Source organism: Polypterus senegalus, chromosome 18, assembly GCF_016835505.1.
Source record: "Polypterus senegalus isolate Bchr_013 chromosome 18, ASM1683550v1, whole genome shotgun sequence".
Classification (NCBI taxonomy): Eukaryota; Metazoa; Chordata; class Cladistia; order Polypteriformes; family Polypteridae; genus Polypterus; species Polypterus senegalus.
Genome location: NC_053171.1, coordinates 21498478 through 21511741, shown reverse-complemented (window position 1 = coordinate 21511741; position 13264 = coordinate 21498478). Strand labels below are relative to the sequence as shown.

Genomic DNA, 13264 nt, shown 5'->3' with positions numbered 1-13264 from the left:
ATTCATGGCTGGCTGGCTAGCTAGTTTTGTTTTGATTGTGCAAATAAGCACATATCTTCTACAGAATTTATTCATTGCACCAAACACAATTCTGCTGTTTCTGTTCATTCTGCCAGTATCTGTATTATTGAGCTACATTACAAATAATAATAATAATAATTCTTTGCATTTACGCCAGCCATGAATCTTGAGTTTTCAGAAAGGCGCCTTGTATAAATAAATTGTATTATTATTTATATAGTGCTTTTCTCACTAGTCAAAGCGATCAGGAACTGCAGTTTAAGGGCTTTGCTGAAGGGCCCAGCAGAGCTGAGTCCCTTTTGGAGTTTACGGGATTTGAACCCGCAACCTTCCAATCGCCAGTGCAGATCCCTAGCCTCAGAGCCACCACTCAGCACACCTAGTAATACAAAGTTGTATTTCTGTGGCTCTGTGTCCAAAGGTAGTACACAATATTTTAAGCCATTTGTTACCTGTAGCAGCTCAGAGGAATATGATCATCAGTGGATCTTGTGCAAGTCTTGCTTATTTCTCCAAACCCATAGTGTAATATTTCTGTAGATTTTAATACAATAGCTGATAATTTCTGAAAGGTGGTATGTTGGTACCAATTAAGAGGTTGCTCACATCAGTTAAGAAGATGTGTTAATTTGTTAATTTGTGTTTCTTCATTTACATTGCTTCTCAAAGTTTAGTGTTGTGCACTAGAGACACCATCATTGCCAAAGAGTGTGAGGCTTGTTCCCAAACTGTGGTACGCGGAGCCTTTTCAGGTTGTACACATCGCGGCCCCTGAAATTTAATTTATCTGTGCAAAACTCTTTATGACAAGCCTGTTGTGAGCAAAAACCAATGAAACTGTTTAGATACAATAATACGAAGATTCCCAAATTTAGTGTGGTGTGAAATTTCGTCATCTGAATAAATAAAACCTATTATTCGAATCAGTATTTAGTTCATTTAACACTACCATAATTCCGATTCGCTGAAGTCAAATTCTACTTCTTCACTGTTTGAGCTTTTGGTCACTAGATGAAAGCACAATGCCGACACTATTTAGTCTTCGGTAACTCTGCCTCACAGAAACCGTTCGCGTTTGTTGTTATACGTGCACTGCTGCTGTATCGCATCGTAGTCACTAGATCTAAGCACAAAGCCGATACCATTTTGTCTTCGGTAACTGCGTCACATTACAGGCCGAAGGCAGGATTTAGTTTCGGGGCGAAATTTATCAATTTATGTACATGCACAAATTTTTTCATTAATTTTATGCATAATTTCTTCCAATTCTTTAACTTTTATTCAGATTTTGGGGAGGTTTAGACCTTGACTCCCCCTCCCCCTTACAGCTCTCCCTCCCTTTCAACAAAGTGCGGGTGGTAAGCAATGTAACTCAGGTAACCTCAGGGGGTACTTGACGTCCAAACGTTTGGGAACCCCTGGTTTAAAGTCCCAAAAAGCAGGCCACTGTAATGACACAGGGTTAATGTAATTGCCTGAATTGACCAGGAGATGGCAATGTAAGACAAACAATTCTAGTCAAAAAGTGATGTCAGAGTCAGAGCCAGACAGACAGACCGTCAGGTAGGCAAAAAAAACCAATGAGCAAAATGATGTGCAAAGACAAAGGCAAAGAGAGTTCAGAAACCAAAAACGATACCCGACATTGAGCCTACATTGAAGAAGAAACTGACACTAAGAAGGTGTTTTCTTTATTTAACTGAGCGATAATTCACAGCGGAAATACCAACTGTAGTTATATCCCTGTTTCAGCAGCATCATGAAAGTGATGACTGCGGTCACATGATTACAGGAAATGAAGACAGGAACAAAACAAAAATAAAAATACACTTTGTCAAGATAAACAAACACGGAGAAAACACCTTCATAATAAATTCTCCTTAAAAACACAAAATAAATAAAAAAAATACAAATATCAAAACATTTTAATGTGACAGCCAGGACCTTCACAAACTTGCTAACGTATGACCTCACTACATATTGCCAGCTCCCAACCACCAAAGAGAGGTTGCGGCCTGCACAGGCCTAAAAGGAGGTCCTGGCTTAAACATTGAACAATATACTTTTAAATATTCCAAATATTCTAGGGAGAGGAACTGTATAACCTCTTGCTAGAAGAGACAAGTTCAATCAAGTAATATTTGTCAAATTAATAATTTATTTTGCATTTAACAAAAAGGAACAACAATGGAAAAAGGGCAAAAATTAGGGACTTGCCTTAAAAAAGGCAATCCAAAGTTAATGTTCCATAATAAATCTAGGTCCCAACAATCAATCAACATTTATTTATATAGCACATATTCATACAAAAAAATGTAGCTCAAAGTGCTTTACAAAATGAATAGAAAAATAGAAGACACAATAAAAAATAAACATAAGTCAACATTAATTAACATAGAATAAGTAAGGTCCGATGGCCAGGGTGGACAGAAAAAACAAAAAAAAAACTCCAAGAGCTGGAGAAAAAAATAAAATCTGTAGGGGTTCCAGACCAAGAGACCACCCAGTCCCCTCTGGGCAATCTACCTAACATAAGTCAAACAGTCCTCTTTGTATTTAGGGTTTTCATGGAAGGACCTGATGATGATGGTCACGTAGACTTCTGGCTTTCAGTCCATCAATGTTGGTGCGTCATGATGCTTTGAGTAGGTGGTGGTGGCGCAGGCCGCCACCACAAAGAAACCGGAAAAGAAACAGAAGAGAGTTGGGGTCAGTACGGATTTTAGAGCCACTATGAATAGTTATTGTGATGAATTGAACATACAGAGTATCAGGATTAAGTTAAAGTGAAGTTATGAGAAGGCCGTGTTAAAGTAATGTGTTTTCAGCAGTGTTTTAAAGTGCTCCACTGTATTTGCCTGGCGAATTCCTATTGGCAGGCTATTCCAGATTTTAGGGGCATAACAGCAGAAGGCCACTCGCCTCACCACTTCTTTTAAGTTTAGCTTTTGGAATTATAAGGAGACACTCATTTGAAGATCTAAGGTTACGATTTGGAATATAAGGTGTCAGACATTCTGATATATAAGATGGGGCGAGATTATTTAGGGCTTTATAAACCATACGCAGAATTTTAAAGTCAATCCTGAATGACACAGGCAACCAGTGTAGTGACATCAAAACTGGAGAAATGTGTTCGGATTTTCTTTTCCCAGTTAGGATTCTAGCAGCTGCATTCTGCACTCGTTGCAAGTGATTTATGTCTTTTTTGGGTAGTCCTGAGAGGAGTGCGTTGCAGTAATCTAGTCGACTGAAAGCAAAAGCGTGAATTAATTTCTCAGCATCTTTCAATGATATAAGAGGTCTAACTTTAGCGATGTTTCTTAGGTGAAAAAATGCTGTCCTAGTGATCTGATGAATATGCGATTTAAAAACAGCAAAATTCAATAAAAGATAATTAGAAAATTCCCAGCAAACTCAATAAACCACTACTGGGGCTTTCTCTCCAACCTCAATATAAAGGTTTACATATTTATTAAAGATCAAAAACTGAAATCTCTTGTTCATGGAAGTATTCAGACCCTAAAATCAGTATTTTACGGAAGCTCCTTTTGCAGCAATTACAGTTTCGAGTCGCTATGATCTTTGCATACCTATATTTGGGCAGTTTATCCTTAAATCCCTAAAGACCAGTAAATAGCTTGCCTTTTGTGCATGTATGTAGCATTCAAACTGTACAAAAGGCAATTTAAATGCATACAGGTAAGCATCACAACAGGCCCCACAAAAAGCAACCCATCTATGCCCTCTATATTAAAATGTTTGGTTTTCTTCTGTGAAGGGTGACCAATCAGGGAATGTGAGGTTGTAATGAGCAGGATCCAATCAGGAAAGGGCTACATAATAAGCATGAACCAATCACAGTGTGATTAGAGTCTGTGTTTTTAAAAGTCTGCCTTTTATCAGTCCATCACTGTTTTCAGCAGTATATTGCTCTGGAGAGCTTTTTTAAAAGTTTCTGTTTTCAGGGTCTGAAAATACTGGGGTAGTGCGGACAAAAGGAAGCTAATGGCTGTGTTTTTCAATGAAAAGAAAGTAGTGTGGATGTAGCCTTAGACTAAGGCTAGCTGTTTGTAATGCTATGGCTGTTGCGAGCATCATACCATTAATTGCCAAAAGATGTTCCTCTTACTCTGAGATGCCAGGGGGTTAACTTTTTACAATCAGGGTTTTTGGGATGGAAAGGGGTGAAGTGGCATTCATGGGGGGTTCTGGCTTGTGTTTTTATCCCCTGCTTGTGTTTTTTATGTCATTATTTGCTAACACATGTCTTTTCACCTAACCACAGACTTGGGCCACCGTAACTGTGCACATGCCTGGGGCCTCCTTACGGTGCTCTGTAACCAGCTTCACCTTTGCCCTCCTGAATTCCTGTCCCCCTGAACATTACATGACATATATTCCTGAGGTGGTATTCAGTGAATATGAATTATTATATGGAGAGCCCCTGGATGAGATGGACCGAAAGATGCTGATGAATTTGCCGGTAAGGAACTGTCTGTAGACACCTGGAAATTAAAGGTAAGAGCATTTAGAACTGAAGCCAGCAAGCACTTTTTTACACAATGAGTTGTGGGAATCTGGAATAAACTACTGAGACACAGTTGGAGCAGAAACCTTCAAGAGGTATCTGGAAGATATCTTGGGTCAGCTAAGCTATTAGATAAACAAATGAGCCTAATTGACTAAACGGTTGTCAAATTTCTTATGTACCTGCCTAAACAAACTGTGCATGCTTCCACAATATCAAGATGCTCCTAGAATCTTTATCTATCCTATTCAGGTGAATTACAAGCCTCCATCAGATTCTCCTGACCCAGTGTCGCTTTCATCAAACATCTACAATGCTGACCCCAGTAAACCATTTGAAATATCCAACTACCCAATTGTGCAGGTAAGCTCTATGCGACAGGGAGTCTGAGCCACAGAGTGCCTTAATAATTTGACAAAAAGATGGAAGGCCAGACCACTAAGTATCGGGTCACCTCTGTTCAGTTTACTTTATTTTTCAATATCCTTATTTGTTATTTTTCTTGACTCTTGGGTTTGTTCACTTCAGAAAACAAGCCACTTCAAACAATGTGAATTCAAGTCCACACGCCAAGAGTGCAATTGTACCAGTGAACTGAAGCTGTCACCACTTGTTATCCATTCAGACTGCAGAGAACGGGTATGATATCACCTTGTGCCTCTCTCCATTCAAGCGTATATTTGAGCACATCGTTAGAGTCATCAGCAGTAATCCTTATCCATTCAGCACACAGTAGCCCAACAGCTTTCTATTCAAATACAGTTTTAAAGTGTGACTACAGAGCCATCAGATGTTCCCATAATCCTATAAAATGTACCACTGATCCATTCTGGAGCTGCTATTTAGGCATTTCCTGTATGCATCCTCAGTGGTTGTTCACACAGTATGTATTATGCTCCACTATGTTCCCAAACCGGGCACAGTAATGGGTAATGGTCCAGTTATCTAATGCAGGGCCATCATAGGGGATATAGTGCCTTGAGATGTCCCTCTTATACCTTTCTAGCCTATAAAGAGGACAAAAGGCTTGAAGATGTACCTCATTAATCAATTTGGACCCCAAAGCGGGTGCAGGTCTTCACCATGGCCCATTTGCCAATGTTCACTGCCCCTTTGTAAATACTGGACACTTACTACCAGTCGAAAAAGATGAGACTAATAGAGACAAGCATGTTGTCTGACTGACTCCACAACAAGACAGCGCCTATAAATAGAAGTATTCACCTGCCTTGAAGATTTTCACTTTTTCTTATTATACCACATTCAATCACATATTTGAAATTCAATTAGACCACTCTGCAGAGATCTGTTTTCATTTTGACATTAGATAGTCTTTTTCTGTTGTTTAGTGTCAAAAAAGGCAAAATAAATCCACTGTAATTTAATGTTCAGTGACTATCCATCCATCCTTCCATTATCCAACCCGCTATATCTTAACTACAGAGTTACGGGGGTCTGCTGGAGCCAACCCCAGCCAACACAGGGCGCAAGGCAGGAAACAAAACACGGGCAGGGCGCTAGCCCACCGCAGGGCGTGCACACACACCCACACACCAAGCACACACTAGGGATAATTTACAATCGCCAATGCACCTAACCTGCATGTCTTTGAACTGTGGGAGGAAACTGGAGCACCCGAAGGAAACCCACACAGACACGAGAAGAACATGCAAACTCCACGCAGGGAGGACCCAGTAAGCGAACCCGGGTCTCCTAACTGCGAGGCTCAGTGACTATAGAATGCAAAAACTTCCATCCATCTTCAAAACAGGATCGTGGGGAAGTCGCAGCCTGACCCAGCAAGCACAGAGCACAGGGCACAAAGCTGGTACAAATACCTCGACAGGGCACCAGTACATCTCTGAATAAAAACATACATAAGGGTCAATTTCTCAATGGCAATTAACCTCACCTTCATGTCTTTGAACTGTGAGAGAAAACTGGAACACCTTGGGAGGAAACCCATTCAGACATGGGTAACACATGCAAACTTGACACAGGGAGGACGTGAACTCTGGTGTCTTTAATGTGAAGCGGTAGTGCTGCCATTTGTGATAACTTTGACGGGAGTGAATACTTTTTATAGGCGCTCAACATAATAACACACAAGTCTAAGACTGCTGTAAAGACAGAGGGACAATCTAGACATAAAGTCTTAAAATACACCTTTGATCCCCAACTGGGTGGATACGGGCAGGGGTTCTCATGCTTACTCAAATCACCTACAGGATCAGCAAGTGTGCACAGAGTCTTACGATGTTCGATTGCCCCCATGTGGGTCGTCATGTGGGCACAGGACACTGAGATATTTGTCTTTTCTAATGAGATGTACACTCATGTCATGATATGCATTACTGCTGTTGCTTCTGTTCTCACAGGTCCTCCGTCTGCCCTACCATATAAGGAAGGTCAAAGTAACACTCATTTTACAAAGACCAGATTATGAAGACCATCCATTAAGTCCGGTGTGCTTTATCAAGATAACTGAACTGAACAACAGGGCTGCTTGGGACGTCTTTGGTATTTAATATTCACGTGTGACCCTTAGTACTTTGCTCCTTCTGACTTTGCATGCTGACACTACCTGTAGATTTTGCTTGAAAGAGCCTTAAACTTTGATGACCTTTCCTACATCTCTAAAATGTAGACCTTACTAAGCTGAGGTCATCTTTTCTCCCTACGCAGCATTGCCAAGGGATTACAAATAATAATAATAACTTTATTTATATAGCACCTTATACATTTACATGCAACTCGAGGTGCTTTTCTCTGAGTAATCAACAAAAATGATGAGTTACTTGGATATTATCATTGATTAATAGTACAATAATTTCTAATAAATGTAAGTATACTAAACAGAAAATCAACCTGGGCATTGTTAAACACAATTTAAACACTAAAGAACAAAACAATGCTTCAGTCTTATCAGAAACAGGCTCAAATTGTTTCTAATTAAAAGCCTTATACATAAAGATGGCAAGAGAACAACCAGAACTAATTTACATATATTTAAAATATATACAGTATATATCTATATTTGACTTAGGCAATGTATGTGTGACCCCTACAGTGATATTTTGCTGGTCTTGTTTGTTTCCTCAGCTCCGCAATTGCATCCCGCCTTGGAAAGGCTGCGGTTGTATCTGACCAGAAACTTGAATGAAGAACTCTACCACCCAGAAGGGCTCAAGATAGGTGTTAATGTAAGACCATTTAAACAATATTCTTTTATTGCCCGAAAACGTGATGCCTGAATTGATATCAGTGCCAGGTGGACAATAGTTCTGAGGCCTGAAAGAGAAACTCTACATTGGGTAATGGGCCAATGTAAGTCAAGGCCAAGAGGGCATTAAAGGTATACTTGACCCCAAAATGATATTTTTTATACGTTACTTACCCCCTGTAGTTTGTTGTGATAGGTGAGAAAAAAACTTTTATCTCATATTTTCATGCAGAACAAGACAAAAAAGTGTGTGAAATAACAGAACCCAATAATGAACTGTGCTGTACAATGCCAAACAAAATGAAAAATGCAATATTGTACTCGTATTACATAATCGAACAATTAATAATAAAAGATTAATGATTAAAAAAAAGACAAAAAACAAAAATAAATATACACATAGGTACAAATGTAGTATAATTCACATAAAACATCTTACACAATTACCAGTCAATTAGAGCAAGTCTCCTGATTCAGGCTCTTAGCTTTGCACGTGTGCGTGCACAGTCGGACAACTGTCTGAAAGAAATGGTGTAAATTCACTTGTGGTAGGGTTGATCAAATTACATACAGAGGAGGAGGAGGTTGGAAGTATACGCTTATTACATCGCGCTGCTGCACCAACTACAGAACGAACCACCCAGATTGGGACCTAAGTGCAGCCGTGCAACAGGTGACACATCAGCACCACACTGGACAGTGTGAGGTTTTTTTTTACAGGGGCTGGAGTGCCAATCCTGCCAACAGCCCCCAAGTTTTCCCTGCAAGTTGGAGGACCTGTTTGCAGGGTTGGCGGTCACAAGAAACAAATAACAGTGCCCCCTGTGGGACCAGCGATCAAAATTACTAAACTTATACCACGAAAGTGATTTGTGCAGGTGGGTCATCCTCTCATTGTTACTGCCTTTCTAAGGCATTTACCTTTACATATACAGTATAGTAAATCATGTTAGTCATCCATCCATCCATTATCCAACCTGCTATATCCTAACTTGCAGGGTCACGGGGGTCTGCTGGAGCCAATCCCAGCCAACACAGGGCGCAAGGCAGGAAACAAACCCCAGGCAGGGCGTCAGCCCACCTCAGTCTTGCTAATCAAACATTACAAAATAAACATAGAAGAGCCAGTAGACATGTGACTTAGAATAAACTAAACTGATGTTACATTCATAAGGTGGTTGCTGGTATCATCATATAAGGAAATAAAACACCTGATCCATCTACTGTCACAAAACTAAAGTGCACGTTAGTGTATGCCCTCAGCAGAGCTTGCTTTCTTTTGTACACTCTCCTATTTCAAATGTGTCCTTTTTGTAGCATGTGTAGTAGCGCATATTCAAGTAGTGTTCCAGTTCAATGATAGGCATTTTGCTCAAAGAAATATGTTTGGCAAATAACAGTGGAAAATGCAGCAGTGTGCAAACCATTTTGACTCGGCTGGGGATAGGGGTGGAATGTTTTGGCCCAATGAAAGCAGTCTACGACGTATCTTGGGATGATCATTGATATGTTTAGTGCGATTTAAAGTTTACATTGTGAAATGCAACCAAAGTAACTGGAAATTGAAGCAACACAGGAACAAAGCAAACAGACTATGAGTGTGAAAATGTCTTTAATCAAATTGACAAAACAGTTCTCCTCATAATCTTGTTATGTGTCAGCTCAGCATGCTGCAAAGGTGTCACTTTGGCAGGCAATGTATTCATACTTTCATCCTGCTTTGTCCAATTCATAATCAAGAGGGAACATAAGAACATAGTAAGCCCTGGATACAACTTCATAAGAGGGTGCACTCACACCAATACCCACTGTCAAACTGAAATAATTTAAAGCCACCAGTCATCTTAAAAGTCATGTTCTTGGGGTGTGGGGGAAAGCTAGAGTGAATGAAGAAAATACTATATAGACAGACAAGCTTCAAGCAAAAAATCAGCAAGCTTCGGATTGAACCCCATTCTCCTAGAGCTGTGAGGCAGCAGCACCAATCTATCTACTGTTGTGCAGTAAATTAGAATTAGTAGTTTTTCAAAATTTTACAATCTTCCATCTATTATCTAACCCTGATTTATCCAATTTTGTGATCACGGGGGGCAATGCCTATACCAGCAGTATTGCATTATTGGTCCCTTGTGACAAATGAGATGAGATAAATTTTCCTAATCCCATGGGGAAATCCAGATGCATACAGCAGCAGAAGCGTAAAAAACAAAAATCGCTTTGAGTGTTTTACTGTCAACACAGATGGAATAATTTGTAGCCACCACTTTTCCTGCTCCTGCTGCTGGGCTTTCTGATTTTAAACTATGAATGGATGAACCACCAGTCATTGCAATAAAAATCTCTCCACCAATGAAGATTACACTATTTCACTAGTTGAAAAATTGTTCACATTTTTTTATCATTCAAACGTGAATGAGAAGCTTCTAAATCAAAGTTCATGCCATAGTTTATTGGGGGCTGTCATACCTGACTATAAAAACATTTTTTTTTGTGAGCTCTGTCTTTACACCTGTTAGTCTTCTGGTACTTTCTAGAGTACCACTCTGGCTCTAATTGTGATAATTGCATCTGACCTTTCTCCTACCATACAGTTTGCTGGCAATGCTAATCATATAGAGTGGTGAGTGAGATGGTTGGCAAAATATTAAAAGTACACTGTTTAATAGTTTTAATGTAAATGCTAAGCTGATTTTCTTTTGTAAGAAATGTATAAATTGTTTTTGATCTACAGAAGCTATATTGACAATCTCTGAATGTGTTTGCCTGCCTTGCTAGTGTTTCTAATCATGAACCATGAAATAATCACACTGAAACCACAAAGGTTCACAGAAAGATTAGGCTGAATTCAGTCTAGAATAGTCGTTTTTAAAAACACAGCATGTGGTTAGGATTCTCAAAGCTGATTAATCCAATTCAAGTTCATGGGGATGCCACAGTCTAACATTTAGCACTGGGTACAAGGAAAGAACCACGTCTGGATGGGGTGCTAGTTCATCACAAGGTCAACTTGGGCACACGTGTGTATATTTGCTATACTGTACTTACATCCACAAAGGAAAAATATGCAATTACGAGTTTACCTAACCTATATGTCTTTAGAAATATAACAAACTATCAAATTGAACATTATGGAAATGTATTTTTCAGAAGGTAGCTATGCTGCTTTTTCACTAATTAACTCGAACTCTCACTGCAATTCTACTAACTTGAACGTCTCTCTTCCCTGCAGGCCTATGAACTCTATCATTTTCGAATATCTCTTTTCCATGGCTGCATGCCTTGTGACTTAGAGCAGGAAATTCAGGTAAAACAATCTTGGCCTGTTTGTTTAAGCTTATTTTCCCCTCAAGTGGTGCCTGGTTGATCAGCCCAGCTTCATGAAAGCCCTAGATGCTGAAGAACATTAGAGGCGCATGCACACATCTGATAGCAAAAAGAGTACAAGGGCAGACTGGGCAGTTAGCGTTCAGCCATCTTTTTTGTTTCACTTCCAGGTTTTCCATCACAACCCACTGCGAACATCAATAGCTCAATGGATGCTGTCACTTAGTGGAACGACCTTTGTGTGTCTGATAATACCATTTGCTGTCCTGTATAAAATACATGGTTTTTCTTTTGTGAAGAAAACTATCAGGAACTTGAAGAAACGACAGACTAGAGTCCACCCGTATACTGGTCCAAAGGGCAAAGGAAACAGCAGAAGTGAAAGTGTCAGGCTTCCTGTGCTGGCTTAGGGGTCAATGCAACATCCCTGGGCTTACTGCAGGAGAGAGCAACAATATCTGATTGTCATGTACTTCGTGGAGACTTACAGGCATAACTATCACTACTATTCTGTGGAATACTGCAATACTTTTGTGTGTCTTTTAATTTCAGTCCATCTACTTTTTACAGAGCACCTGTTCATAATAACCAGCTTACTTGGGACATTATATTAAGAGAATATACTGGGGGACTGGCATGGAGCCATGTTTAATTCATTGTCTGTGTGAAGAATAAAAAAAAATAATACCGAAGAGCATCCTGTTGGTAGCCATTGAGTACTACTTGTCCCTTGCAGTTTATTAGCACTATTGACCCACGAGTGGCTTCTGAAAAAGACTAGAAATGCTACAAGCGTATAGTTAAGAGATCAATTGGACTAAGTGGACTAAGTGGTAACAGGCAAAGTTGGAAGTCTTCTATAAAGAGCATTTTTACAGAATAATTTGGTAAGGGGACCTGAATCAGTAAGAGTGACTGCAGAATGTTCGATAAAGACAAAACTGTCACTAGATCTAGATGTTATTATTAGAGTGCCAGATAATGAATCTTCAAACGCTACACAAATTTGCAGTTTTTTTTTTCTAGCAGGAGTCAATGTTAAATTGTATTTTTCAATTTGCCGATACAATGAAGGCTACTTTCTTAACCCACTGCATTTCCCATCATGAGGATATCGTTCTTTTGATTTGGACACCCTCCAAATGCTATTCTAAAACTGTCAGTCATGGCTGATGATGACCAAGTATGCTCAATTCATGTGCTAGATAGCTCTGTGGGTTCGTTCAGCACCTATTTACCCTTTCTGTGAACCTAGAGAGGGTTCCACAGTGCTGGAAGACATTGTGCATAGGAGAGATGTGGACCTGACTTGGACTCGAGTCAACAGTTTGATGACTTCAGACTTGAACTCGACTTGGATTTGAGCAGCAGTGTCTTCAACTTGGACTTCAACTTCTGCCTTATGACTCAAGAAGACTCAAGATCAAATCCAAACTCTTTTACACACCAGTATTTAAATGAAGGCAGAAAAAAAGCGCTTGAAACATGCTCCCACAGATTATACAGTTTAATTACAAATACTATAATATTGTTCACAGGAAATGAATTTCAACATGCAAAACATGTCAGATAAAAATCTCAGATGGATGTACAACAACTTTGAACTCTGTTTGACATTTGAGGCTACACAAAGAACGGTAAGTGGTCTATGTAGTAATTAGCATTCATGAGCCAGGGGTAAATTACAGCTAAACTATAAGTAATTGTGAAAAGGCAGTAATTTTAACTTCAGTTCAGGCTATTTATTTGTTTTTTCTTTTTATTTTAGTTTGTGGCCATTAAGGAATGGTAACATGAAGAGACAGCATCTTTATTAAAACTTGACAAAAAGGTTTGCATGATATGTCAAGCCTCAATAGGATGTCACATTGACAACTCATTAAAAACATAACTTGTCAAAAAATGTAGATTAGTCCAACAAAATAGACACACTGCTGAATAGAGGAAAAGACAAATAAACCCTGTGCTTGTGTTTCACTGCAAGTGTGATTCTTTTTGTGCCAAAAAACAAGAAGTTGAGCTAAGTGGCATCCAGTGCTAGTGAACCAGTCTGGAATGTCATCATTCCCTTAAACAGACAAAAATGAAAACAAGAACATTACTACCTTAATCAGTAATGGCAAACACTGAGAATGATTTCACTCTTAATTCTGTCTGCAGAGCAA

The 13264-nt window shown here is 39.4% G+C and overlaps 1 protein-coding gene across 1 annotated transcript in view; it reads left to right on the top strand.

Annotated features, from left to right (window-relative positions):
* Window positions 1-13053, top strand: part of LOC120519003 (cation channel sperm-associated protein subunit beta-like) — a 55537-nt gene extending 42484 nt beyond the window's left edge. The window contains exons 17-23 of the mRNA XM_039742074.1: window positions 4310-4507; window positions 4805-4915; window positions 5081-5191; window positions 6931-7072; window positions 7655-7755; window positions 11005-11079; window positions 11270-13053. Of these exons, the coding sequence (XP_039598008.1) occupies window positions 4310-4507; window positions 4805-4915; window positions 5081-5191; window positions 6931-7072; window positions 7655-7755; window positions 11005-11079; window positions 11270-11509 (978 nt within the window). The 3' untranslated portion in view covers window positions 11510-13053. The remainder of the gene's footprint in view (window positions 1-4309; window positions 4508-4804; window positions 4916-5080; window positions 5192-6930; window positions 7073-7654; window positions 7756-11004; window positions 11080-11269) is intronic.
* Window positions 13054-13264: the final 211 nt, after the last annotated feature.